Source organism: Carassius gibelio, chromosome B24 (assembly GCF_023724105.1).
Source record: "Carassius gibelio isolate Cgi1373 ecotype wild population from Czech Republic chromosome B24, carGib1.2-hapl.c, whole genome shotgun sequence".
Classification (NCBI taxonomy): Eukaryota; Metazoa; Chordata; class Actinopteri; order Cypriniformes; family Cyprinidae; genus Carassius; species Carassius gibelio.
The window spans coordinates 18,595,213-18,622,653 of NC_068419.1; the positions used below are offsets into that span (position 1 = coordinate 18,595,213).

Genomic DNA, 27,441 nt, shown 5'->3' on the forward strand with positions numbered 1-27,441 from the left:
AGCGGAATGGGCGTTGCCTGGCGAGTTGGGAAATACAATAGTTGGACAGTCCACTATTGAAGTACGTGAGCTGATCGATTCACAAGGGAGAGTTTTTATAACCTTAAGAACAAATAACACACTTTTAAACAAACAAACAAATGGAAAACAACGAAACAGACGGAAAGGGTGTTAAATATTATCGACTGTCAGAGGTGGAGGAACGGAACTCTTTTAAAAGCACATGGATTATCATTAATAATAAAGTGTACGACGTCACAAAGTTTCTCGAGGAGGTGAGTTTTAAAACAGAGCTTCGAATGTTCACAAAAATATTCGCATTAAAGGATTGTCGTTCTGGGATTGTGAAATGCATGCATTAACGTTAAGTGTATGTATTGCATTGTGTAAACAAGCACCGTTCCACTAGAATTGTGTAATGCATGAATAAAATATACATAATGCACGAATACATTTAAAAACGCCTTGCACAAGAGTTTGAAAAGTAAGTAACGTTACGTGTTGAATGGTGTGACCTTTGCCAAGTGCCCTCAAAGTTGGACCGAAAAGATAACAACAGTTTGCAAATGATATGTAAAGTGTGGAATAATAAGCATCAGTGCATTTTTTGAAAAGTATACCTTATATAATTCATTTAAAGATCAAATGCACATTATTATTTTTGATTCAGATTCATGTGAAGCAATAGTTACATTGCGCACTACCTTGCTGCAATAGATTATATAACCACCCAAACCTAACATTTCACCTCTTCCCATATGATCTAAATCTAGAGAACCACTTAATCTAGTAACATTACTCTTGCTAGATCTAAAAATGCACATGAGGTATTTCAAGTTGCATGCACCGTTTAACTTAAATCAACTGATAAATTCCTAGGCAACATGTTTCAAAGGTCAGAAGTGTATTATGAGTTAGCATTAGTGGTGATGATCTGATGCACTGTGTTTGCTGGTGTCCGCAGCACCCGGGTGGAGAGGAGGTGCTGCGAGAGCAGGCGGGTGGAGATGCCACCGAGAGTTTTGAAGATGTGGGTCACTCCACAGATGCACGAGAGATGGCCAGCTCTTTTCTCATAGGAGAGCTGCATCCAGTAAGTCTGCCAGAGCAATAGTGAGAAGAACGCCTTTTGATAAAGCATTAAAATTAATACAGCTAATTAAGTTCTTAAGTGCTTTCTAAGAAACATATATTCACAATATACTCTATTTCTACTCTTATGAAAATAGAATAAAAGCTAGACTACTCTCAGTGGCTGGGATTTTAAATTGCACCTTGCTTGTTTTTCAAAGTCTTGTTTTGCATGTGTTGCTTTGCAGCCATCTTTCAGCGCTGGCATACGAAAAGGCATGAGTAGTCATTATCGATTCATGGTTTCCGTGAAGTTATAAAGTTAAAAACACACACAACACTTACGTCTCAGTCAGCCCCTGATATATCTGGGAAGGATCCAACAAAAGTCTTGATTTCTCCTCCTGGACAACATCAGACCTGTTGATTCATAGATGCATCTCATGAAATCTGAGATGTTTTCACAGACGTACAGGGGCTTGAGATACTATCAATAACTTGGAAGCCATTTTTATTCCCATCGGAGGATCTGTAATGCTGCCGGATTCAGCACAGATACTATCAGACCGTTTCTGTGACAGGAATAGAGCAGGACTCAGCCATTCAGATTTAAAGAAGTAGAATTTAAGTATTTTTTAAATAGATAACAATATTTTTTTTTTTGAATGACACAAATTATATAATTAACAATATTTTTTTTTATTATTATTTTTTTTTTTAGAAAATACTTTTACAATTATTTGTGATTAATTGCATCCAAAATAATATATATATATATATATATGTATATACACAAATCATTATATATATATATATATATATATATATATATATATATATATATATATATATATATATATATATATATATATATATATTTTTTTTTTTTTTTCTTTTCATAATATATGTATGTGTGGTGTGTATATATATATATATATATATATATATATATATATATATATATATATATATATATATATATATATATATATATATATATATATATATATATATATATATATATATGTATATATGACACACAGATGCATGTATACATTTAAGGAAAAAATAGTTTATATATTAAATATATTTATATATAATATAATAATGTAAATATATAAATGTATATGCATGTAAATATTTTCAATAGATATACTGTATGTGTGTGTATTTATATATACATAATAAATAAACATTGCACATATATTATGTAAACAATTTTTTTTTTAATATTTTGGATGAAATCAATCGTTTGACCGCACTAATTCTAAAATACTTTAATTGCTGCATTAATTTAATCAAAAGTGACAATTAAATGTTTAGTGTTTCAGAAGATTTTTTATTTCCAATAAATGCTGTTCTTTTTAACTTTTCTATTCATCAAAGAGTCCTGTGGGGAAATAAAGAGATCTGTTAAAATCAGAAATGTTTCTTGAGCAGTAAATCATCATATTATTCTGATTTCTGAAGATCATGTGACACTGAAGACTGGAGGAATGATGCTGAAAATACAGTGGAGCATCACAGAAATAAATTACACTTTAACAGATATTTAAATAGAAAATAGTTATTATAAATTTTAATAATATGTCACAATATGACTGTTTTTACTGTATTAATGATCAAATACATGCAGCCTTGTTTAGCACAAAAAACAACATGGAATGAACAGTTATGTTAATATTTATTTACACACTATAAATAGCTTTATACAGTAGTAGTTATTTTATCAGTGTAAAGCTGATTAATAGGTTTTAGTCACAGTGTGCTCGGTAAGACATGCTAATTAGTTTACTTTGTTTTTAAAAAGCCTGTGATATTTTTATTCATGTCTCTCCTCCTCTGTATTTCTCGCAGGATGACAGGGACAAGTTTGTCAAACCACCAGTACGTAAATCAAACCAAGCTTATGATTTTAACAAACTCTTTTTTTTTGGACTTGCATTGTGTGGAAACACCTTAAAGACACATGTGTTACTCTGTTTAATAGGTATCAACGAGCGCACAAGAAAGCACAAGGTAAGTTCAAAAGAACGACCGAATGCTGTGCCTACGAATAAAGGTAACGCACACAACGCTAGATGTGGATGTTGTTACACACTTTCCATTGTAGCACAGAAATAGCAAGATTACAATTAATAATTCAAGCTAATTAGCGTGTGCTTTGTTCCAGCTGGTGGTCAAACTGGTTGATTCCTGCCCTCGCCGCGCTGATCGTCACCATGATGTACCGTATCTACACGGCTGAGGAGGCATGATGGGATGCTTCTCTCTCTTAACCCTTTTCAGGTTTTCCCATTACTATAAAGAGTCTCCTAATGAAGGCAACGTTTGTGTTCGTTTCTATGTTTGTTGTCACAAACCCATTGAGATTTAAATACTGATCTATATATACAGATGTTTTTATGATACATGAAAGGATATCTTAGACATAGCATTATAAATACACATACTAAAGATGAAGTTTTGACTGTCTTAATTGTTTTCTGTCATGTAGTACTGTGCGTGTACCATTTAAATGTCTATGCTGAAGTGGGGGATATCCTGAATATTACACACACGCATAAAAACAGCATTTTGTTCCTCAAAGAAATAATTTAGTTTCACCTCAGATGCTGTTAATCTTCATTAAGTTGATTGTACTTGGACCAGAGGGAAATTATACAAATGTACAAATTCTTAACAGGAGAATAAATAAAATGCCAGATGTTACGGTTTATACAGTATATATTAAAAAAATCTGGTTATAAATATGCCAAATCTGACAGATTCAGTGGATATTCTGCAAAAAAAAGAGTGAATCTGATGATATGCACATTTATCTCCAAAATCAAAAATAAATAAATATATATATATATTTTTTTTTTGCACTGATACAGTAAGACTTGATGTTTTTTTAAGAAGTCTGTTCTTCATTTATCTGTTCAAAAATACAGAAAAAATCAGTAATCTTGAAAAATTTTATTACAATATAAAATAATGGTTTCTATTTAAATATCATTTAAAATATAATTGTTTGCTGTGATGCAAAGCTGAATTTCCAACAGCATCATTCCTCCAGTCTTCAGTGTCACATGATCTTCAGAAATCATCCTAATATGATATTTATTATTAGAATTATCACTTTTTTTTTTTTTTTTTTGGAAACGGCAATACTTTTTTCAGGATTCTTTGATGAATAATAAGTTAAAAAAGAACAGCATTTATTCCAAATACAAATATTTTCTAAAAATATAAATCTTTACTATCACTTCTTAACAACTTAACACATCCTTGCTGAATAAAGAATAAAAATGTACCGACCCCAAACTATTGAAGTGTATATTTTAGTGTATATTGTTAGAAAATGTTTAGATTTTAAATAAATGCTCTTCTTTTTATCTTTTTATTCATCAAAGAATCCTAAAAAAAAAAAAAAAAGTATCACAGCTTCCAAAAAAAAATCAGCTCTGATAGTAAATCATCATATCAGACTGATTTCTGAAGATCATGTGACACTGAAGACTGGAGGAATGATGCTGAAAATAAATTTGATTTCAATGTATATTAAAAATAGAAAAACTTTATTTTACATTATAATAAAATTTCACAATATAATTTGATCAAATAAATGCAGCCTTGATGAGCAGAAGAGACTCCTGTAAAATCATAAAAAAATCCTTCTGATCCCAAACTGTTGACCGGTAGTGTATATATACTTTTTTTGCATTATCATAATGACAGTGGGAAGAGATTTAGTTTAATTGTCATAAAAAAAAAAGTCATAATTTCTTTTGAATTTGGGGTGAAACATAACTTAACCAAAACGATCATCCTGTGCTTAGACAATCAGCTAGAAGTCTCCGCATGTTATTATCTGTAGTGAACAGCAACACTGTAATAATCATATTTTTGGCTGCCAGTTACACATTGATGTGTAAACGGTGCTCATGCATTCCCTTTTTTTCTTTAACAAAAATGAATGTAATATACTTGATACTTTCCCATAGAAACATCCTTCCAGATGTGACGGTGTGTGTTCACTGCTCTGAAACAGAAGCTGCTCCACACTAATGCTAACGACTGAGAGAACCACACATTGTAACATTGTGCATATTGTTTTATGTCACATTGACTGATGCAGCAGACATATCATTCAGTTTTACTGTATTCCAATAAACAAAGAAACCGATTGTGATTTTCTGGTATCTTTTTTCAGTACACATTATGCACATGCACTTTTAAAATGAAGCATTGCACAAGGAAGATCTGTACGATTTGTACTGTGGATTATTGTGATGTTTTTATCAGCTCGTTCTGACGGCACCCATTCACTTCCATTGCTGAGACACTGATGCAATGCTACATTTCTACAAATCATCATCATCATGTGTATATTGGATGTCCTAAACATGAGCAATTTTAACTTCCCTTTAAGTACAGATATCTAGTTTGACATGTGTTGTCCACTGGAGTGACGTCCAGAAGTGTGAAATAGTTTTGATCTCATCATAATAATAATGTCAGACCTTTGGTAGTCAAGCAATGTTTCTCCACTGACATCTGCTGGTGAAGCACCTCGTTGCAAACACCTTGTTTCATTATTCCTCATTTAAATCTAATGTGGTGACTCTTCTGTTCAAGTGTGTTACAGGTAAATAGAAACAGAATACATGCGCATATTAAATATCAGATTTTATTTTGATTATTAAATAGACCTCATCATCAGGGGCGGGCAGTGTTTAAGATGCATGTTTTTGAAATATAAAATAGGATGTTGTCATTTGTATTTGATAGGTTTGATGAAAATGGCTTCATGTTTTGTATCAAAATACTTTAGTGTTTTGTATATTTATAGTTTTAAAGTCTACATGATTGCATCATAAAAATGCAGAAACTAGATGCCAAGTTACCAAGTAACTCAATTAGGATACAATTATGAGTCTTTTGCAAACTGTTCAACATTAAACTGATGGTTACTTTAAATCTGGGAGATCACAGTGATATGAGAATAATTGGTTGCATATGTTAAATTTATTGCACGACTCGCTGTTGCTATCAAACACAGTTTACTTAATCAACTGAGTGAGTGTAATACAGTGAAGGGATTGATCAAATAAGCCACTCGATGGAAGCTTTGCCAAGAAATGCCATGCTCTCTTGTAAAAGTATTTAGTATTTTTAAAACACAAATACAGCCGTTTGTTTTGATGCATGGTGTGGCTGCTTATTTTGATACACTTAAAGTTAAGGTGTTTGGTATTTTATTTGAAAATAGATTTGTATGTGTCTCTGCCCGTCCCTGCTCATCATGTATTGTGCTGTCAGCCTGTAATACCATTTAAACTGCTCTTTACACAATGCTCAAGGCATGAAAACACGTCAATCAGAAGCCGTAGGTCAAGTGTATCCGTGCACTCGTGTTGTAGCTGGACATTAGTGGTGTTGTAACAGTGTGTTTGTTTTGTCCGTGATAACAGCGTGTTTTTAAGATCTCACTGACCTGTGGACATCAGATGTGGACTGCTGTACTGACACAGAGACACATATGGACACTTTGTAGCCTGTTTACACTCTTGCTGGTTCCACCTGTGCAGAAACCTGTTGCCCGTTTCCAGCAGCTGTTTAAATGTTTCCCTTTAAAGCACTTTCACTGAATGTCCCTTTCTCGTAGGTCTCCAGTGCCGCAGGTAATCAGATATTATGCATGATTGTCAATCTGATGTTCTTCAATAAACAAGATGTTAATAGTAACTTATATTTCAAATAAGATTTTCTATGTTGTCAGAGCATCAGGTGTTGGATATTTCACTAGCAGCGCACAGCTCTGGAACGGCATACAGCATGCATGAGTGACCTCAGAGTGAGAGAAAACAGACAATTTCCACACACACACACACACACCAAGTGAAAACAGACAAGTGAAAGTGTGAGGAATCCCTGAGACGTAAAAACTCTAGGAACGCAACATGAGCAATGAAATCTAAAGAAAAGAACGGCTGTATACGGTATGTCCATTCAAAACTTCAATTTACAGCATGCACTTTATTTATTTATTAAATATAAAGTACTTTTATGTTAATATTGAGGAAAATGTTTTTAATCATTTATATAGTTAATAAATAAAACATTTATATACCCATATATTTTGGAGGATATTAAAGAGGTATTTATTGTATATTTAGGGTATGAGCTTGGCTCTTCCTGAGATCAGTGTATAAGATTACACATTACACATGATTACACTATACATTTAACAGTACTGCATGTATTTATTTATTAAATACACTGTCTTGCTATAATTTAGAAATGTTAAAAAAAATATATATATTATTTTTTATAAACTGTGTTCTAAATAAATTACTGTAATGATATTATATTATGCGGGACAAATTAAATCAATCATTTATGTCACAAAACAACATTTTTATAGCCAATGATTTAAAAAAAAAAAAAAAAAAGTGTGTAGAGGCGCATGTTGATCTCTCTCTCTCTCTCTCTCTGAGCCACTGAATCCACTCATCTGTCTGTCTAGTGTAGTGGGCGTAACCAGCTTGTAACTGATTACTAGACAAAGCACCAATATAGGCGCGCGCATCCGTGCGCCTCTGGAGTGATGCATTCTGTCACCGGAGATCACAAACCTGGGATGACGGACATAATGAACGAGGAGCAGATGGAGAACGGACTGGACTCCGATGATGATCTTCAACCCGACGAGATACCCGAGTTCCTGAAAGACAGGAGAAGAGCCAAGTCCTTACCTGCGTATCCAGAGCAGGCGAGCCTGTACCACCAGATCTCCCAGAACTGCAGCAAACGCGTGAAGTTCGCGGACGCGCTCGGCTTGAATCTGGCGAGCGTCAAGCACTTCAGCAGCAGCGACGATCCTCAGATCCCAGCTAAAGTCTTCACCAGGCTGAAGAGCTTCCCTCTCCACAGGGACCGGGAGATCATGGATGACTTGTGCGTGAACATCAAGTCCTCTCTGGCTCTGGACTATCTGGTCCCGGCGTTCAAGACGCCCGTGGACTCCGGTGACTTGGAGACGCGGCTGACGCGCTGTCGCGTCGCGCTGGAAAGCGTCACGTTCACGCAGTTTGATGTCCGCGGGATCATACGGGCGTTAGGAGCGAGAGAGGTCGGCATCATGTATACTTTCAACGACTGGCTGTCGTTCGTGGACGCGCAAGCTATGCGCGTGCCCACAGAGCACAGGGCGCGCGGAGAGCGCTTCTCCTTCACCATGTTCACGCCCCCTTTCTTAGGTCCGAGCGCTGCTGTGCACTTCGCCGTGTACATGAAGGATGATAACTCTGAGTTCTGGGACAACAACGATGGGATGAACTACTCTCTGAAGCAGCACAGCTCGTCATCCAGCGACACCGCGGCTTTCCACGCGATATGAAGCGTTTCACCGAGCACCGTTACAGCCTTCAGAGAGACAGACGAGGATAAATAGAGAGGATTGACACCTCCTAGAAAGAGTTTACACAAAATGAAATATCCTTCATCGTTTAGTCACCCTCATGTTGTTCCAATCTCGTGGAAAGATATTTAGCAGAATGCCCAAGCTGCTCATAGAAAGTGGATGAGGGTTGTTTAGCTGCAAAACACAATAAAAGTGCCATAAATGTGGCCCATATGTCCTGTCCGTTTATAATTTTTTATTTTCTAAAAAAACTTTCTTCTGCAGTCATTTCAGGTTTGAATTGAAACCTGTTTTGTCATAGGAATAACATTTTTTTTAAAGATAATTGCTACCTTTTATCTCAGAAATCAGACTTTCAGAAACTTTAAGAAAATTTGCAATGTTTTAAGAAGAAAATACATAATTGTCATATGTTGTTATTTTTGTGTGTGTTTCGTTCTGATAAATAAATTTTATAAATAAATAAAAATTTTTTAATAATAACATTATTATTATTTTTGTTATCTATTTAACCTTTTTATTTATTAAATAATTTATTTTGTTAATGCTGTGGCGGAACCAGACTATGCCTCGAGAACCAATGACATTTGACACTTCCGACTTTGCAAATCAGACATGGGAGCTTTTTAAACTTGGGAAGACTTTATACTACACCTCATGGCGTTTTTTTTTGTCCTTTTTGGAGCTTGCCAGCCCCTCTTTAGGCTGCTGTGTGTTTTTGTCGAACTGAAAAGAGCAGCGTGGACATTCTCCCAAACATCTCATAGAAAAACTCACATTGAAATGACATGAGGATGAGCAAATGATGAAAGAATTGACTTTGTTGTACACTGAAATGATGCAAGGAATCACACACGTTACTTTATGCTGGTTTTGCTTCACAAATGAGTCAAGCCATTTAATAATAATGCAAAATGTGTTTTTTCTATCAAAGCTCATGCACAGTTACTGTCAAGATGTGAATGAAGAGGCTCAACACTGAGAACACAATACAGCGGTCAGTTATGGACGGTCAGCAGTTTTATCTGGGTCAAATAAATGTAGTTTGATCTGAGAGTATTCATCAATGACAGGTTAACTCATAATTCAGAATTGTGATATATATATATAAATTCAGAATTCAGTTTTTCATGCAATTCTGACTTTATGCTATTTTTTTTTCTGTCGCTGAATAAAATTAAAACAGTTCATAAATATTTTTTAAAGACTTTTGTCATACTTTCAAGTTTATATCTTGCAATTCTACCTTTTTAAAGATTAAAAAAGCAATTGCAATTACCTTTATTATTAATATTATTATTATTTTTGTCTCATGGTGGAAACAAGCTTCCAAAGTACTGTATAAAGTGCTGGAAGACATTAAAACGAAATGTTTAGAGTTCTCTCAATGTGTGTTAACAGACCAGTAAAGCAGGTCTGTAATCTTTTATTTTAACCTAAGTCCAGCTTTGCTGCAGTTTCTCCAAGCGTTGTATGCTCGATGCATCTGTTTGACTACGAGCAGTGCAGAGGGAAGAAGTTCTCCTGTTTTGCAATATGCAAATGTTTGTTTGAAAATATGTAAATATTCTTCACAAATGCAGAATTGATTTCATTTAGCGGCTGGGATTATACGAATACAAATGATGCTTACTGTATGTAACCATTTCCATTTTTTCCGACTTGACACAACAGTACCAGGATGAAATGTCAACCATTGAGATGCAATTAAAATATCTTTGGATATATAGTGTGCATGTTCTTCATTTTTACTTGCATTAGGGAAATCTGCACTGTCAATGTGATATAAACCAAACCAAAACCGCAAACAAACACTGTGGATGTGAAATGGATATCAAGGCTGACGTTCCAGAATTGTAAATAAAACCGCTCAAGTAAATATAGATCAGATGGTACTTATGTAAGACCTGGTTGTTAGACAATATTACATACAGGAAAAATGCTCTTGTCATTTACCATTTAAAAGATGAAGGTATTATATATACCATAAATTGGGAAAATGCATTACATCTTACGAGACTACGAATATTTAAGGTACTAAAGGAAGCAAAACCAATAGTAAACTTGATTAAACAAAACATTTAAGAATATAATGACAACAAATTATATTCTTTTTTTTTAAATATGTTTGCTTTTAATATCACAATGAAATAGATATCTAAATAAAAGAGTGTCTTTAACACTGTATGGATTAATGCAAGTGTTTCTGTCTCTTGATTTCATGTCATCTCGGTTTAGATGATGCACGTAAAACTGGGTCATATTTGGGCCATGAACACAAGACTTTTATCAAAACTGCTTGCGTTTGCTATTCACTCTCTGTTGGTAGGTGTTGAGTAATGTGATCTTTATACCGGTCAGCTTTTACTAGGCCATCGCTCACTGAAAACTAACAGAAAGAGCTATTTTTAACCCTTTGGCCTTGTCAGACACCTTTACCCCCGGTGAAAACACAACCTTTAGGAAACAGATCAATGAAAACTGACATTTACTCAGAAAACCCCGCTCAGAGAAATGGAAATGACATGGTTTTATTGCAACATTAACCACAAAAGCATGAAAAATACTACATTATGTACAATTCTAGATCATTTCATGGCACGCAGAGTATTAAATGACTGTGTAAACTGGAGTGGACGTGAGATGGACCCAAACATGAGGCAGATGTCTGAGCCTCAATCCACTCCGGCGCCACTTCAGTCGCTCTTCTGTTCCTCCTGTTCAACGACCGTCTTCTGGATCTCAAACATCTTCCCTATACACACCTGTGGACAGAGAACACACCAACTTAAAATAGCAGAAAGATTAAACACTATACTATTTACAGTATTAATTCAAACGTCCCATACGTACACAGTAAAATGAATGGTTTCTTGTTTGGCGTTAAATGTTGGAGAGAGAACTTGTCAAAGATAATTCATTTATAGATTAAACATAGGACTTTATCAAAAGAAAAGTCAACCGAAGGTTTTATTTGGCAAATTTTAATTCGCAAATCTCAATTTTACCAACAAAAAAATTGCACATCTTTAGATTTATACATTATGATGCACGTATATATAAAACTAAACAAAATATTATAAGTTGCGCTTATATAGGTGATATGTATATAAAGAGAGAGAGAGATTTTATGTAACTAATAACATCTAAATAAGCAGAACACGCTTTTTAAAGGGAAAAAATTGAGAGGCAAATTTCAGATTTTATAACTTTGAAATGATCTATTGTACCTAAAAACACAAGATTAATGTTTTAACCTATTAACACCCCTCCAAACATCAACATTTGTTCTTAAAGCTTCAGAAAAACCAATGAGAGGAACTTCACAGCATATATTTTAATAAGACAAGCTGTGTTGAATGGCTGATATGCATGTAATATCAGAGCGATTGTGTTAGGAGAGTGCACTAAAGTCCAAAGAATATGTTGTTATCTTTGTTTGTCTGTGATTTCAGCGCTCCTCTGCTGAATCAATACTGAACAGAGAGTCAGGCCAGAGATGTGGCCTTCACGATGAACGAGGACAAACCGATTGTGTGTGAAAACTGAGTGTTCGAGACATCCATCACCAACACTGCAGGAACTGATCAGACTGTACGATCAGTCAAACCGCTGAGAACCAAACATGAGCAACACATCTCTGGAGCTCACAAAGGGACAAGATGTCTAATGCTGGTTATGAATAAGAGAGTTTTTCTTTGTCTAGCACTGGATCTGGTAATATAGAGAGCAGATGAAGAGGGTCGTCAGAAATGTAGATTGGGGCAAGATGGAAGACGCCAGTAATGAGGTAAAGAAGAATCAACTAACAACAACAAGAAGTTCCCAAACTCCTGAGATCAAATTCACATAAATTCACAAAATAAATATTGGATGCAAAAGGGAACTGCTATTGTGAATCAGTCAAGTCAATCGACGATTGTTGAATATGTTAAAAACCAACAGAGAATTTAGTAATGTGGTCCAAAATTTTAAGAAATATATATTTTTTTGTAAGAGTTATCAACAAATTTTTTTTTTTTGCACAAATACAAATAGGCTAATTAACATTATTAGTAGTAGTACTAGTATTCAGTAAAAAAAAAATAATGTTAAAATAAAGTAAATATTTTCCAGATCATTAAAAAAAAAAAAAAAAGATTTTAGTCTTTTAGTAAAAGGCCAATTATTCAATTTTGGAGACATGTTTATAAGAAATTAATAACATGTTTAACAGAATAATTTATAACACATTTACAAAATATAATAATAATACCACCCATGGATTTTCTGTTGTGTTTCCCCTAAAATAATATTGACTTTGTTTTTAAAATAATTTACTTCAGACTTAATGACAATATAAAAAGCTATTATTTAGTTTTGGAAACATAATTTAGTCCATATTATATGATATTTCATATTTTTCCCCTCACACTGCATAAATGCAAATGTATACATACGCTATATAAAATACAACCCACTGCTAAATCTTTATATTCGTCTGTCACAAGATATTTATCATGTTGGGACTCATCTATCATCAGGTCTGTCTGAAACGAAACAGCCCGGAATAAGAGAAGTGAGTAGCTGTGATTTCTCAGCAGAAGCATAATCCTTCTCTAATCATCCCCTCGTGTTAAATTTGTTAAACACCGGCTCACAGTGTTTGACCGATGCTCCGGCTAAACACAACACACAGATACTGAATTAAAGACGTCTCAAAGAGAGTCAAGAAAGCCATCGGTTATGAAGACGCACCAGAACTGAAGCAAGGTTGGTGAAGGAGGTGCACATGTTCAGTTTTCATAGCGATGGCTCAGCAAAGAGGAACATTAAGATCCATTTCAGAGCATGGTAAATATCCCCTGCGTCACTGTGACACGAACCATCTGTCAACTTCAGCCGCTGTCCATAACCTCTCTTTAAAACAGAGGAGAGCGGGACGCTGATGCAGACGAGCGCAGGATCTCGAGGGAGCGCAGCCAGATGACTGATGGGACGACGAGGGAGCAAGGTGCATTGTGGTCCAGGTGCCAAACGGAGGAGTCAAGCGGCCAGCTGGCTCGAATGAAGTCAAGTATTTAGTAAGTATAAGATCAGACTGATGCTGAACTGTTGGTGTAAACAACACTAACACAAACACTAACACACACTCTCAGGGAAAAAAAAGGTACAATCGGTGTACAAAATCTGTCGTTATGTAGTTAGCTTTCCCGACTCTTATTGGGAAATGCTATTATGAGTGAAAATGTGTTAAACTGTGATGAATCAAATTTGGGAAAAAGTTAAGCCTTTAAAAGCAAAGCAAAACATAAAAAAGAACATCCCAAAACCAGAAAACAAAGCAAACAATGAAATAAATAAATAAATAAATAATAATAAAAAAACAGAAAACAAAGCAAACAATGACAAAAAAACAAAACCAGAAAAAGCAAACTATGACAAAACAAACAAAAAAAACAACAGAAAACAGCAAACAATGACAAAAAACAAAACAAAACCATAAAACAAAGCAAACTATGAAAAAACAAACAAAAAAAAAAAAACAGAAAACAAAGCAATGACAAAAAAAAAACAGAAAACACAGCAAACAATGAAAAAAAACTAAACAAAACCAGAAAAAGCAAACTATGACAAAAAAAACAAAAAAACAACAGAAAACAGCAAACAATGACAAAAAACAAAACAAAACCATAAAACAAAGCAAACTATGAAAAAACAAACAAACAAAAAAAACCCCCCAGAAAACAAAGCAATGACAAAAAAAAAACAGAAAACACAGCAAACAATGAAAAAAAAAACTAAACAAAACCAGAAAAAGCAAACTATGAAAAAAAACTGAAAACCGCAAACAATGACAAAAACCCCCCAGAAAACAAAGCAAACAATGAAAAAAAAAAAAAAAAAAAAAACCAGAAACAAAGCAAACAATGACAAAACAAAAAACTAAACAAAACCAGAAAAAAAGCAAAACAAAACATTGTCAAAAACAAACAAACAAACAGAAATAATACAACAAAAAGTTTCAAAACAACACAGCAGAAATCAAAACAAAAACACAAAATTATATCAATGAAAAATATAATTTTGGGGGGCAAGTTATGAAGGGCATAATTGTAAAAGTGTGCAAAGGCTTCTCTCTAAGAAAATATTGTAATTGTTTCATACTAAAGAATAATTTATTCGAGAATAATAATATTTCAATGCTTTAAAGACTCTCAACAGCCAAAATGGATATTCAGAAACAAATGTTTTTAATATAGTGCAGAGGATGCTCTTCTTGACAAACTGAGGAGGACAGCGAGACTCTCTCGGCTCTCCTCGGGACGGTTTGTGCTGCGCCATCACAGCTCTTTCTGTTTGGCCTGACATCAGCAGTGCATGCTGGGTACATCACACTCCAGGCTCACTCATCCAGCACAGACACGTCTCTCAACCTCATCAATATCTGACCGAGAACCAGAACAACTGAGAGAGCAATCGCTCAATATACTGCACCTGGGATGCTTCACACAATTTATGTTTGATCTGTTTTTGCTGAGGTTACAGATTCAAATAAAATAAAAAGAAACAAGAAAAAGAAACCATAAAAATGGCAAAAGGGTTATTTAATTTTGAGTATCTAATAATAATAATAATAATTGTATTATAGAAGTATATAGTAATATTATTATTACTACTAATACAATTATACAAAATAACATTACAGCTACATTTTTTAATATAATTTGCAGTTTTATTAAATGTATATCTGCACCATATTGGCCTTCAGCCACCCTGCTTTTCTAGACATCAATATCAAAACTAGCAAAAATAAAACAAAATTTAAAAATGATATATTGTATACATTATTATAATCATTTTATATAATAAAATAGAATAGTATTATATTAGTACTGTATATGCTTTTATTATTATTATTGGTCACACTTTATTTTAGGGTCCAGTTCTCACTATTAACTAACCATTAACTATGACCTTTGCCTCAATTAACCCTTTATTTGCTGCTTATTAATAGTTTATAAGGTAGTTGTTAAGTTTAGGGTTTATGGATGTCATGCATTATATGTACTTTATAAGCACTAATAAACAACCAATATGTTAATAATAGACATGCTAATAAGCAAAGTGTTACCTTATTATTACTACTATTATTACAATTATGCAAAGATAACAATATATTATGTCTCTTATTTGCAGTCATTACATTTTATTAAATATATCAGCATTATATTACGTTATTATAAAAGTTTTTTAGACATATCAATATAAATGCCTCTTACTACTACTACTACTACTACCTTTGTATTTCTTATTTGCAGTCATTATTATTATTATTACTATTATTTTAAATGTTTCAGCCTAGGCCTTCATCCACCCTGCTTTCTAGATAAATCAATATCAGTGGCATCATCCATCATTACTACTAATACTACAATTATTAGTTATTATTAGTAGTAACATAGTAATAAAACATGTTGCAATTTGTCCGGTTGGCAGCGTTTTGGAAGTTCAAGACTGAAACGTTTTGGATTTTGATCGTCACGCTACAGCAACTGATCTGCGTGCATCATTTTGCCGTCTGAATTGAGAAACACAGAGGACTACAAGGGGAGGACATGAGAACTAATACACGTGTGTAAATCAAGCTCGGACTGCTCAAGACTATCCTAGATGACGGCTTGGGCTTCCTCAAACTCTTAAAGGCTCCTCGGAGGAAGACTTCATCTATATTTGTGCTCCCTGTAGGTTTGGCCGCAGATGTTTATCAAAGACAGCACAGCATCTGGCTGTTTGTCAGAGAAGGGGGATTCTGGGAGATTACAGCTGGCTGTCCTATACATCTGAGAACCAAACCTAAACATATCCAGATGGCGCAGATCTACACACAGCTTCATGATGGATGCTGCTTTAGAGAGCCACAGGTGAGTGTTTTCAGGACATTGAGGACAGAGATGTTCATGAAAGGAGTATCCTCAGAAAACCGTGACCTTATGTTACCCCTCACCCTCACAGACAGCAAACAGCAGCCACAGACAATATATATTACTATTATTATGATACATTTACGTGATGTTTAATAGACACTTGTATTTGTCATATAAGATGTTTATTCCTACGCATGGGGAATGTATTGTAGCCACCGCATCTCATGCACTTTACAGACACACACAAAAATAAATAAACTGAAGTCGAATAAAGATGTTCTGGACTTCAACATTTTAGTTTAAGTAAAAATTCCTGCAATCCTGTGTTTACCTGCAGAGACAGGTAGCAAAGATAATACTACTGCAAAGTGATATATTGATGTAAAATATAAACACATATATACAGAATATGTGTGTTTGTTACTGTATACATTAATATAATAAAATAAAAATGCAATATAATGTAATATAACTGCAATCGTTTGATCTCAAATACAGTAAAATGTTTAAATCTGAAACAATAATATTGAGAAATATTACTAGAATTTAAAATAACTTTTATGTTGTAATACATGTTAAACTGTAATGTATTTCTGTGATGCTCCACTGTATTTTCAGCATCATTCCTCCAGTCTTCAGTGTCACATGATCTTCAGAAATCAGAATAATATACTAATTTACTGCTCAAAAAAAAAAAAAAAAAACATAATAAATAAAACAATATATTATTTTTAAAAACATGCTTGAAATAACAGTTATACTTGATATTTTTGTGGAAATTGTGATTCATAAACAGCAAGCTCAAAAAACATCATTTATTTGATTTAATAAAGGCAAAAATGTCAAGTAATTTTAATCCTTGCAACATAATATAATATAATATAATATATCAGTTATGAATGTTAAGACATTTTTGGCTTTGCCCTACATTAACTACAGGGATAAATGAGACAATGGACATTTACAAGCTTAGCAGCTTCTAGGACAAATCCTTTTGGCACATTACCCTTTAAAATAGGGAAGAAATGAATCATTTGGTTGTAAATGAGTGAACAGTGTGTAAGTGTGAGAGTGCACAGCTCTTCCAGAAGAGGGCAGCAGCAGCTAAACCTACACTGCACACAGGGGGCGTGTCCATAGCGCTGGAGGCGGAGCTGTGACCATGACATGACAGATCTCTCGGCCAATCAGAGCACAGCAGCCACTGCCTCATGTTAATTGATGCGGCTGCAGCAGGCACCCCATTGTTGGGATGTCACACTGCAGATTCCCAGTCTCTCTCTCTCTCACACACACACACACACACACACACTACAGAGGTGTCACACGGCTCTTTTTTATTCTGTGGATCAACTGCAGACACTGCAGAAAAGCTGTGGTAGCCGTACACTGGAAATGACGATGAAACATGTACACAGTGCTCTATTCCTGAAGGGAATGCTGATGTGCGGACGACTCGCCTGCGATTAGACCGGCTCACTTAACACTGCAGATAATAAAACACTGCACAGGGAAAGGTTAACGAGTGCAAACACGGGTTCAAATTAAACTTCTGCTGAAAACATCAGATATTTCCCACTGTGCCTTTAACAAACAGAACGAAAGGATGAACGAGGACTTCAAAGTCAGGTCAAAATCACCTCCAAATGATCCCACAATCAAATCCACTGTGAGATCTTCCAATCGACTCCAACACATGGTCATCCAGACCGACTGACAAAATCATTCCCAGAATGCACTGGGGTTTTCTAGTAAAGCAGACATGGCACCTGAAGGGCATCTGAATGGCCTGTGGCACATTATTCATGTGTTCGTACATTTAACCCTATAAAGCCTGTATTATATTTACAGTATCATATTTGATAAACTCATTTCTAAGGTTTGTAAATGATCAGCATGACCAAAACTTTGCAGATAAACCTGTTGTACACAATCTACTACATCCCTGGTCTCTGATTGATAGTTTATATACATTTATATATAGTTGACACTTATTTTGCTTATATACTGGCTGTTTATTAGTAATTTTAAAGCACATACTAATGCCTTATTCGCATATTTTAGATCCCTTAACCTTAACTAGCTTACTAACTATTAATAATCAGCAAATTGGGAGTTTGTTGAGGTAAAACTATTAATTAATAGTGAGAATTGATCCCCAAACTAAATTGTGCCCATAAGGGCTTGGTATACAGTAATTGTATGAACTTTCACCTTCAGCTCGTGGTTTATGTGTCGTTTTGATGCAGAATCTTTAATGATTTTCAACAAATTTAAGAAGAACTTTTATCTTGTTACATGGTTTCCATCTCGCATATTTTGAGGAAGGCTTATATGAATGTTAATCTCTCAATCATCACTTCATTCAAATGCACTGTGTGTTTTGATCATTAAACTAAGCTTTTAAATATCATCTTTCATAAGACATTGTTGAGAGATACAGATATTATATATCCAAATTTCATACTTCTTTGTCCATATAATTATAAGCTTCAGCACCAAAAAAAAAAAAAAAAAAGCCATAAACACGTCATGCATCAAATATGAGATTGTTTTTAATCCAAAAAAAAAAAAAAAAAAAAAACTTCTATCTTTTAAGTTTAGGCATGTATTAAGGGATCTATGTCAAGTCATGTTAATTAGTTAAGAGTGAGAACTGGTCCCTAAACTAAAGTGTTACCCAATAATCAGCATTTATCAAAAGTGAGATTAAATGTTAAGAAAGTTATTTTAACCCAGCACCAGGTGGGACATGATGGTGTGCATTCGGCAGGTATGGGAACCGGCAAATGAATAAACCTGTTCCAGAGCAAACCCTGGATCTCGTTAGGCATTACAAGACATTAATGAGCGCCGTACGAGCGGGACGCTGGAAATTAAGGGATGACAGACGTGAGGGGAGGGTGCTTGGCGTCAACAACTCAAGCTTGAGTAAATGAAAGCTAACATTTTGCCTCCTACTGAAATTTTCAGAGGTATAAACAGACCCCGAAGTAAAAAAAACGAGCGAGCGAGATGGAGAGAAAGATTATATCCAGCTGTCTAGTCAGATCTTCTCCGTCTTTCCTCAGAAAGCTCTTCCCTCTTTCTCATCTGCATCTCTGTAGTAGAATGGCACTGGTGAACTGAGTATTGTGCTTCTCCATCACCTTCTGCACAGAAGATTCAGTTCGTTGAACAGAACGGTTCACCCAAACATTTTAATTATACCATCATTAATTAACCCTCGTGTCCTTTCAGATCCGTGTGAAGGGTGAGAATCTGGAGACAGATTTCTTTCTGTGCAATTGCAACGAATGAGGAATGAAGCTTTCAAGCTTCCATTAAAATCTGTAAAAATAGGGCACAAGATATTGTATAATTTGAAGGATTTTTTTCCGTATTCATTTTTTTTACAGGTGTTTTACCAGTATTTTGAATTTTACACTACATTGCATTGTTTTAGAGTTAAAAGAAATGTCCATAAAATTTATGTATAATATCTTGTGTAATGAGCTGCCAGTACGGTTTCTGTTATTGTACAGATTAATTTTTTTTTACAGTGAAAAAAAAAACTGAAATATAAAAAGTAAATATAAAAAGTAATAAGACAAAAACACAAAAAACTGACTAAAATTTGCACTAAATATTAAAATGAAAACTACCAATATATAAAACAAATCTAGCCGATTTAAATTAATAATAAATGTTTTCATAATATTTAAATAGTAAAATTAATAAAAACAGAATAAATGGCAGAAGCACATTACTAAAACCTACACTAAATTGACCAGTTGACATAAAAGGCCATTCATAATAATTTTAAAAATTGCAGTAGTATGTAATTTAAAGTACTTAAATTACTCAAACTGAAACAGAAAAAAAAAAAGAAAAAAGCACGTAAAATAATAATAATACTGAAATAGAAGGCACTTTAAAATATTTCTAAGTATTATGATAGTGTAACATGGAGTCAGAGACGTTCGGATCCATATGCAGTCGTTTATTATCAGAATGGCGTCAGGTGTGTCGAGGGATATCCAAAATCAGAAACAGACAGAAGCAGAGGTCGGGGCAGGCAGCAGAGAATCACAGTCGGTATAAACAACCCAAAGTCAAAAACGGAAGGAACAAACACAGGGTAAACGCTCGGAAATGCCAGACAGAACTAAACAAGACTCCGCTCTTACAGAGAGTCCAAACACAGTTTATATAGAGGAGTGGTAATGGAGAACACCTGGTGGTTATTAGCTCTAAGCACAGGATTATGGGAAATGGAGTCCTGATATGAGTGGAGTGCCCTCTACTGGAGTTCATGGGCACTACAGCTGACCATCGTGACGGATAAAATATAAAGAATACTGAAATAACACTGCAATGGAACGAGATTTAAGTTGTTACACTGAAAACTTTCAAAAAGTCTTAAACTGACAACCACTGTGGCCAGATCGAGTGATTCAAGTGATTCATTCAGACTAGTGAACAAATCATTTAGACTTCCAGCCAGAAACACGGAGAAGATCCTGGAAGGTGTGAAGACTCTCAGGGAACAAAGACGTCAATGTCAGTGCGTGAATCATGTGCATCTCTTTCGTGATTCTTGTTTTGTTAAAGCTTGAAAGCTCTGATCGCCAATCATTCACGAATAGAGGAGAACGACGAGCACAGCCTAAAAAAACATGAAAGTGTGTAAACAAAGAAACAATTTTAGTTTTTTTTGGAGAAATAATCATTGAATACATTTGACCTCTATTGCAAAGGCTGCTTAAAACATTGAGCTTGTTTGAGGTCAGGATGCGGTTCCTCCTCTTCAAAGCTCTTACGCACATATCTGCAACCCAACACCTCCCTACAGTAAGCTGCAGGAACTCCTCCGAGGACGAGCAGACGATCAGCAGAAAAACTAGAGGAGAGGAGGACAGGAATCCACCCCTGAGTTTTGTCTGAGTATCTGGTCTAGGCAGCGGCGCTCAGGGGGTCCCTGGACTGCTTTGATTACCCCCTCATCTTCAATTACAGCAGCGGTGCAGCAGACGAGGTCGTGCCCTTGAAAAAGTGATGGAGAAACCCTAGTCTCAGACGGCACTTACACACACTGTCTGATGTATGTTATGTTTTTAAAAAGTGCAAGTGCTTTCACAAAATTTTTTTATTTGCACACACTGTCTGTGATAATCTACATCATTCTGGAAACCTGTCTCACACACAAGATGGATAATAAAAAGATGCTCTGCAGTGAATGGGTGCCATCAGAACGAGAGTCCAAACAGCTGATAAAAACATCACAATAATCCACACCAATCCAGTCCACCAGTTAACGTCTGGAGAAGACAAAAGCTGTGTGTCTGTCAGAAACAAATCCATCAATAAGGCATTTTAACTTTAAACCAATGCTTCAGAGTAAAGAACATAATATTGCTTCCTCCAGCGAAAAAGTTGTCTGCAGAGATCAAGCTGTTTACAAGCCAAAACAGGTCTGAATGAATATGTGGGTGGATTTGACATGCGACAACAGGAGATAGACTTTTTGACTGGAGGAAGCATTATTATGGATTATGGATCCTTATTGTAGTCTGACACAACAGCCTAAAGTTAAAAACACCCCGATAATGGATTTGTTTCTCACAAACATGCAGCTTTTTACTTCTGAAGATAGAGATTGCTGGACTGGAGCGGTGTGGATTATGGTGATGTTTTTATCAGCTGTTTGGACTCTTGTTCTGACGGCACCCATTCACTGCAGAGCATCTGTTGATGAGACACTGATGCAATGCTACATTTCTCAAAACCTGATGAAGAAACAAACTCATCTACATCTTGGGTGGCCTGAGGGTGAATACATTTTCAGCATTTTATTTTTGTTTCTGTGTCTCTATGGTGTAGATAGCCAACATTTAGTGTTTTTTTACTTCTGTTGGTTGCACTTAGGCTTCATAAACTGTATTCATTTGCACAGATTAGCATGATGAAAAGTTTATTTGAGGGAACCGGGCGATGCACAAAAACAACACTGCAACTTCACTGATAATACATCGAGGGTTACTATGTAATCGAGTAATTAGAGAATAATAGTCAAGCTCAAAACTGTGAAATGCTGCGTGTCCCTGGGTCAAAGAATAAAAAGTCTACTCAAAGGTCAAATCTCAATAAGAAATGTTTGCAGCCGGCCTGTCTGTCAGGAAGAGGAGGATAAGGAAAGCTTATGACAGGCTGAGAGCTGTGAACTGATGGTTTTCTGCATGTGTACAGAACGTGCTGAGGCTCTGTCATTAACATAGCAGTCACTCTCAGATGCACATCATATAAGAATGAGATTCGGAGAAACAATGCCAGAAGCCTTCGTGCTGAAAAGAGCCGCCCACACAGGAGCTCTGCTGACACCCACGAGAGCATGCTTACACACACACACACACACACACACACACACACACACACACACACACACGTTTGTTTTTGTGTAAAGTGGGTTCATCCCACAGGTGTAATGTTTTTTTATTGTACAAACTGTATATTCTATCTCCCTTCACCAACCCTACACCTAACCCTAACCCTCACAGGAAACTTTGTGCATTTTTACTTTCTCAAAAAACCTCATTCTGTATGTTTTATAAGTGTTTTCAAAAATGGGGACATGGGTTATGTCATTATATAGAGTTGTGTCCTGATATGTCTCTCACACACACACACACCGCAAACTGGTTCGATCGGTTCACTAAGAAGATCTGGTTAAATAGAAAGATTTGTTCACCATCTGGACATCAGACGAGACAAAACCAATAAAACCCATAACAAACGAGGCATTTGTTGCATCCAGTGGGGACATAATTATTGATTATAATGAGTTATACTGTCTTTTTAAGCGTTGTGTTGCATATTGCGCTGCTTAAACATAAAACCATGTCTGCATTTGTGATCTGAGAAACAACAAACAATTAGCTCTACTCTACAAACTCGTGCTTGAATCATCATTTGCAAATTATTAAAATATAAAATATGTACTTACAGGCTGTGAGTATGAAACACCAGACTGTCCTTGCAAAGTTTGAACTGCCCAAACTTATAGAAACATCCGTCGTGCAATAGATGCATTACAGGCAACTGGTTCAGGAAACGCCTTCTTTCTTTGCGTGAACATTTGGGCGGAGTTATGCAAATCTTCCCACATAGTGATGTAGAGATGTGGGGGCGTGTTAGAACGAGATGTTTAAGGAGGGCTTGGCAGAGTCTTAACTTTGATAAAGAATATCTCTTTGGGTTTGAGACTTTAGTCTTTGCAACTTTACAGCTCTTCTTCATGCACCAAGAGCTTGTTACACTCCAAAGAGAAAGGAAAAACTGCTACATATGACCCCTTTAGCTACACCTCTATCAAGCAAGGATGCATTGAAATTGATCAGGAGTGACTGAAAAGAGATTTACATTGTTACAAAAGTTTCAACTTCAAATAAATGCTATTCCTTTGAACTTTCAATTCATCAAAGAATCCAGAATAACAAAAAGTACAATGTTTTGCATGAAAATATGAAGCCGTTTTCAACATTGATAATACTTTTGGAACACATGCTGTCTTTATAACATCACACTAAATACTTACCAACAGAGATTGTTTGTGATCCCTGACTTTAGCTGCTCACACAAACTCTAGTCCTGATACTGCCGTGAAAACACACCTAGAGTCACATCAGGCCAAAACACTCCACGTTTACAGATTCTGCTCTCTGCTGTATAAAGAAGGCAGAATATGACTACATTACCCTCTTAAGATTCCTTTAGACACAATATACTGGGGAAAGGTCATTTGTGGGCAGGAGTGTGTATATTGAAGCAGGTCGGTGGAAATATGAGAGCAAGTCTTCAGATCTATGAATGACTACATGTGTGTCTCTCTCAGGTCATCAGCAGGACAAGGCCACTATCGGAAAGCTTCCTCGCTGGCCCTGAGGTGCGATGTGAGCGTTTCGGGAGGACACCGGCCTCATCCCATCATGCATTATGCAGTCCATGGGCTGTCTGCATTGAGCAGCCGTTTAATGCATACTGCATGAAGCCTCTGAAATTACATTCAGTAGATGTGCAGCCCTTCAGCAAGACGCACAAAAACTCAAACAAGACGCAATGCAAAGAAGACTAGAGGAGTACAGGCTCCCTACATCACCCTAGGGCTTGTGATCTACACCTCTACACTTCTGGAGTTTGTTTGGAAACTGACCAAACGCTTACTGAAAGTTATTATTATCCTTTAGTCATGCGGTTATCTTGCATTACATTTGGAAAAAAACAAGACTGCTCATCACAAAAATAAAGCAGGATGGAGCCAGGATCATTTCAGGTGAATCCAAGTAAATTCGGAGAACTGGGAATGTCTCAATCAACCTGTAGCACCTTATATAAATTTAATATAAAATTAAGATATTCTCACTATTATTATAATTCTTATTATAATCTTAGTAGTATTGCTACTAATACTACCTTTAACACACACACACACACACACACACACATATGCATATATGCATATATATATATATATATATATAATATGTATAATGATAATAAATAAAATACCACAAAAGAAAATAAAAAAAAATAAAATAAATTTAATTTATTTTTATAATTTTATATTACTACTACTACTACTACTACATTTTAAAAAAAATATTTATTTGAAGAAATACAAATATATCAATAAGAATATAATAATTTCACATATAGAATATTATATAACATTTAACATATAAATAACATATAATAGTATATTATATAAATTGATTTGATACTACTAATACTACTACCTTTACCATTTAAAAAAACTATTTATTCCTTCACAAACAAAAAAAACATACAAACAAAAAGTAAGTCAAACAAACATTAAATCAATCAATCAATCTATCTTAAATGTACAGGTTGTAGGACCTGCCACTAGAGAGCGCACTACCAAAACAATAACAAACGTGTGGTTTGATGACGCTAAGGAGCTTGAATTGATGGGATTTGTTGTCTTCTACCCAACCGCTGACGGCCATCAATCAGACGGAAAGATAAATCATGGATTTAACACGAGTTCAACGATTTGCGCGAGTAGATAACATACAAAGTCAATGCAAAGATGCGATCAGACGATGGATCAGACACATCCTCACACGGGTGTAGAGACGCAATGCCCCGCGTTTGCCGTGTATGCCCCATAATACTAATCTTGTTGGTCGTTATAATAGCATATATTTTCTGTAAAGATACAAATCAAAACAACTCATCTGTCAAGTAAGACACAAGCGAGATTGGCAACTCTTTCTAGTTGAAGTTTGTCATGAAGCTACTTCCGCATTTGTCCACCACACTGTTGTCATTTGGTTTCTACGTCAGCAAAGGCAGTAACAAAGGGTAACTAACGTCATTGACAGGCGACTGCACTGCCCCGTGTCTTGAAAACATTAGAGATATTGTTACTAATCAGCTGGACAAAATATATAACACTAGCCTAGTGGGTTTTGGATATTTTACTGCAAATATCTAACACTTTAGATTACTATTTGCATAAAGTCTGGTCTACATTATGTCAGTTGATGCTCTGATATAGTTTATGGCAGAACAATACACATATCATGGCAAATTTACGCAGTTATATTAAACCTGCCTGATTTCAGCTTCTGTGAAACTGTCATTCAGTATATTTCAGCGATGCTGACGGTCCAGTATCCACAGCCACAGATGCACAAGCTAACGTTCAAGTCAAGACGTCCTTGTTAAGATCGTCCTTCCGTTACAGCGCCGTGCGTTTCATACAGACCTAATAGATGTTGTTTATATCACCTAGGCCTGTAAACCCCAAATTAAAGTCAGCCCTTCTTGCTGTGTTCTGATGAATAATGAATTATATATAAAAGTGTGTGGAAACGAGTCCCCCGTCAGCGTCTTTAACAAGCCTCTCACTCCTGCGAAGGCAGACACCTTTAACGCTGACGGCGTGGAGCAATGAGACGACTGTATCAGAGACTCTCTGCAGGCCCTTAGGGGGGATGACCTTTAAAAGCAGACACTGAGCAAATGACAGCAACTGGGACTTAGTGGCCAGCAAAACTGCAGCATGAACTGGAATTAAATCTGCATTGTTGCTAATTTTTCTTAAGATTGTAGCATCTTCATGCCCTGCGGGAACTCAACAGGACAGAACTGCTCTAATGTACCCATTATAATCTCAAATAAGAGTAGAAAAAAACCATTAACCCTTGCAAAATAGTCCTACAGTGGTATTATGCAGAATGCTACAGTAACGAAGGGGAATCACATCAAACTGTTCATAAAACACACACTGTAGGGCTATCATGGTACATATTACATTTTGCAAAAACTGATGTTTAAGCATGGAAAAAATAAATTTTTTTAGGAAAAAAAGTCTTACTTGACAGATATAAGAGGATTAGATTCAACTGTGGGAAAAAAAAATCTCAAATGCGAGATACACATTCAAAAATCTCAGAAAAGTAACACCAAAAAAAAAAAAAAAGTTAAATATTTGGTTTAATAAAAAAAAAAAAAGTCTTATTTTACTCTCAATATTTCAAAATGGTCTGAACTACACAAGCATTCAAATTAACTGGCCAAAATATTTCCAGAAATTTTGTGGGCATTCATAAATTAAATTATATAATTTAAAATAGCCCAAAATGATACTATGAAGTTTAAAAAAGATGTACTTTCATCATTGATTTTACTTAAACTCAAAAATTTATATTGTCATTTTTTTTTCTTCTATAGCCACTTAAGCTCAAAAATCATGAAAAATATATATATAAAAAAAAAACAATAAGGTAATGGAAATAAATAAAATATATGGTTTGTAATATATATATATATATATATATATATATATATATATATATATATATATATATATATATCTATATATATATACTGTACATATATACAGGACACAATCGTATAAAGGTTTGTGGTCAATAAGATTTTCGTAAATGTTTTTTTGAAAATGTTATTTCTGTTCACCAAGGCTCTATTTATTTGATTAAAAATACAGTAAAAATTATTAATATTGTGAAATATAATACATTTAAATAA

At 35.1% G+C, this 27,441-nt stretch overlaps 3 protein-coding genes and 1 long non-coding RNA gene across 6 annotated transcripts in view; 3 read left to right on the forward strand and 1 right to left on the reverse strand.

Moving 5' to 3' along the window:
- Positions 1-28: 28 nt before the first annotated feature.
- Positions 29-5,248, forward strand: LOC128013450 (cytochrome b5). Of its 2 annotated transcripts, none has more exons than XM_052596453.1 (5): positions 29-275; positions 965-1,093; positions 2,929-2,958; positions 3,062-3,133; positions 3,245-5,248. In XM_052596453.1, exons 1-4 carry the CDS (start codon positions 141-143, stop codon positions 3,092-3,094), a joined length of 327 nt encoding a protein of 108 aa, XP_052452413.1. In that variant the 5' UTR covers positions 29-140; the 3' UTR covers positions 3,095-3,133; positions 3,245-5,248. The 2 variants fall into 2 exon arrangements, with proteins under 2 accessions (XP_052452413.1, XP_052452412.1); XM_052596452.1 differs by having other exon boundaries at positions 30-275; positions 3,062-3,090.
- Positions 5,249-6,581: 1,333 nt separating this feature from the next.
- On the forward strand, positions 6,582-12,459 carry LOC128013452 (uncharacterized). The gene is made up of 3 exons (XR_008183312.1): positions 6,582-6,740; positions 6,839-7,058; positions 11,938-12,459. It is a non-coding gene; the product is annotated as an uncharacterized LOC128013452 (long non-coding RNA).
- ppp1r3g (protein phosphatase 1 regulatory subunit 3G) lies at positions 7,620-10,207 on the forward strand. The gene has a single exon (XM_052596447.1). It carries the CDS (start codon positions 7,667-7,669, stop codon positions 8,456-8,458), a length of 792 nt encoding a protein of 263 aa, XP_052452407.1. The 5' UTR covers positions 7,620-7,666; the 3' UTR covers positions 8,459-10,207.
- LOC128013451 (LYR motif-containing protein 4B) overlaps positions 10,998-27,441 on the reverse strand; it is a 41,725-nt gene continuing 25,281 nt past the window's right edge. Inside the window, exon 3 of one of the 2 annotated variants that reach the window (XM_052596454.1) lies at positions 10,998-11,247. In XM_052596454.1, coding sequence (XP_052452414.1) covers positions 11,179-11,247 — 69 coding nt within the window. In that variant the 3' untranslated portion in view covers positions 10,998-11,178. Of the gene's footprint in view, positions 11,248-19,463; positions 19,542-27,441 lie in introns of those variants that run through there. The other variant, XM_052596455.1, reaches the window with a different exon arrangement.

Bases quoted from the DNA above. Each gene is read 5' to 3' on its own strand.
- LOC128013450 (XM_052596452.1), top strand. From the start codon at position 141: ATGGAAAACAACGAAACAGACGGAAAGGGTGTTAAATATTATCGACTG. The intron at 276-964 runs GTGAGTTTTAAA...TGGTGTCCGCAG, and splicing joins TCACAAAGTTTCTCGAGGAG to CACCCGGGTGGAGAGGAGGT. The intron at 3,091-3,244 runs GTAAGTTCAAAA...GCTTTGTTCCAG, and splicing joins AGCGCACAAGAAAGCACAAG to CTGGTGGTCAAACTGGTTGA.
- ppp1r3g (XM_052596447.1), top strand. From the start codon at position 7,667: ATGCATTCTGTCACCGGAGATCACAAACCTGGGATGACGGACATAATG.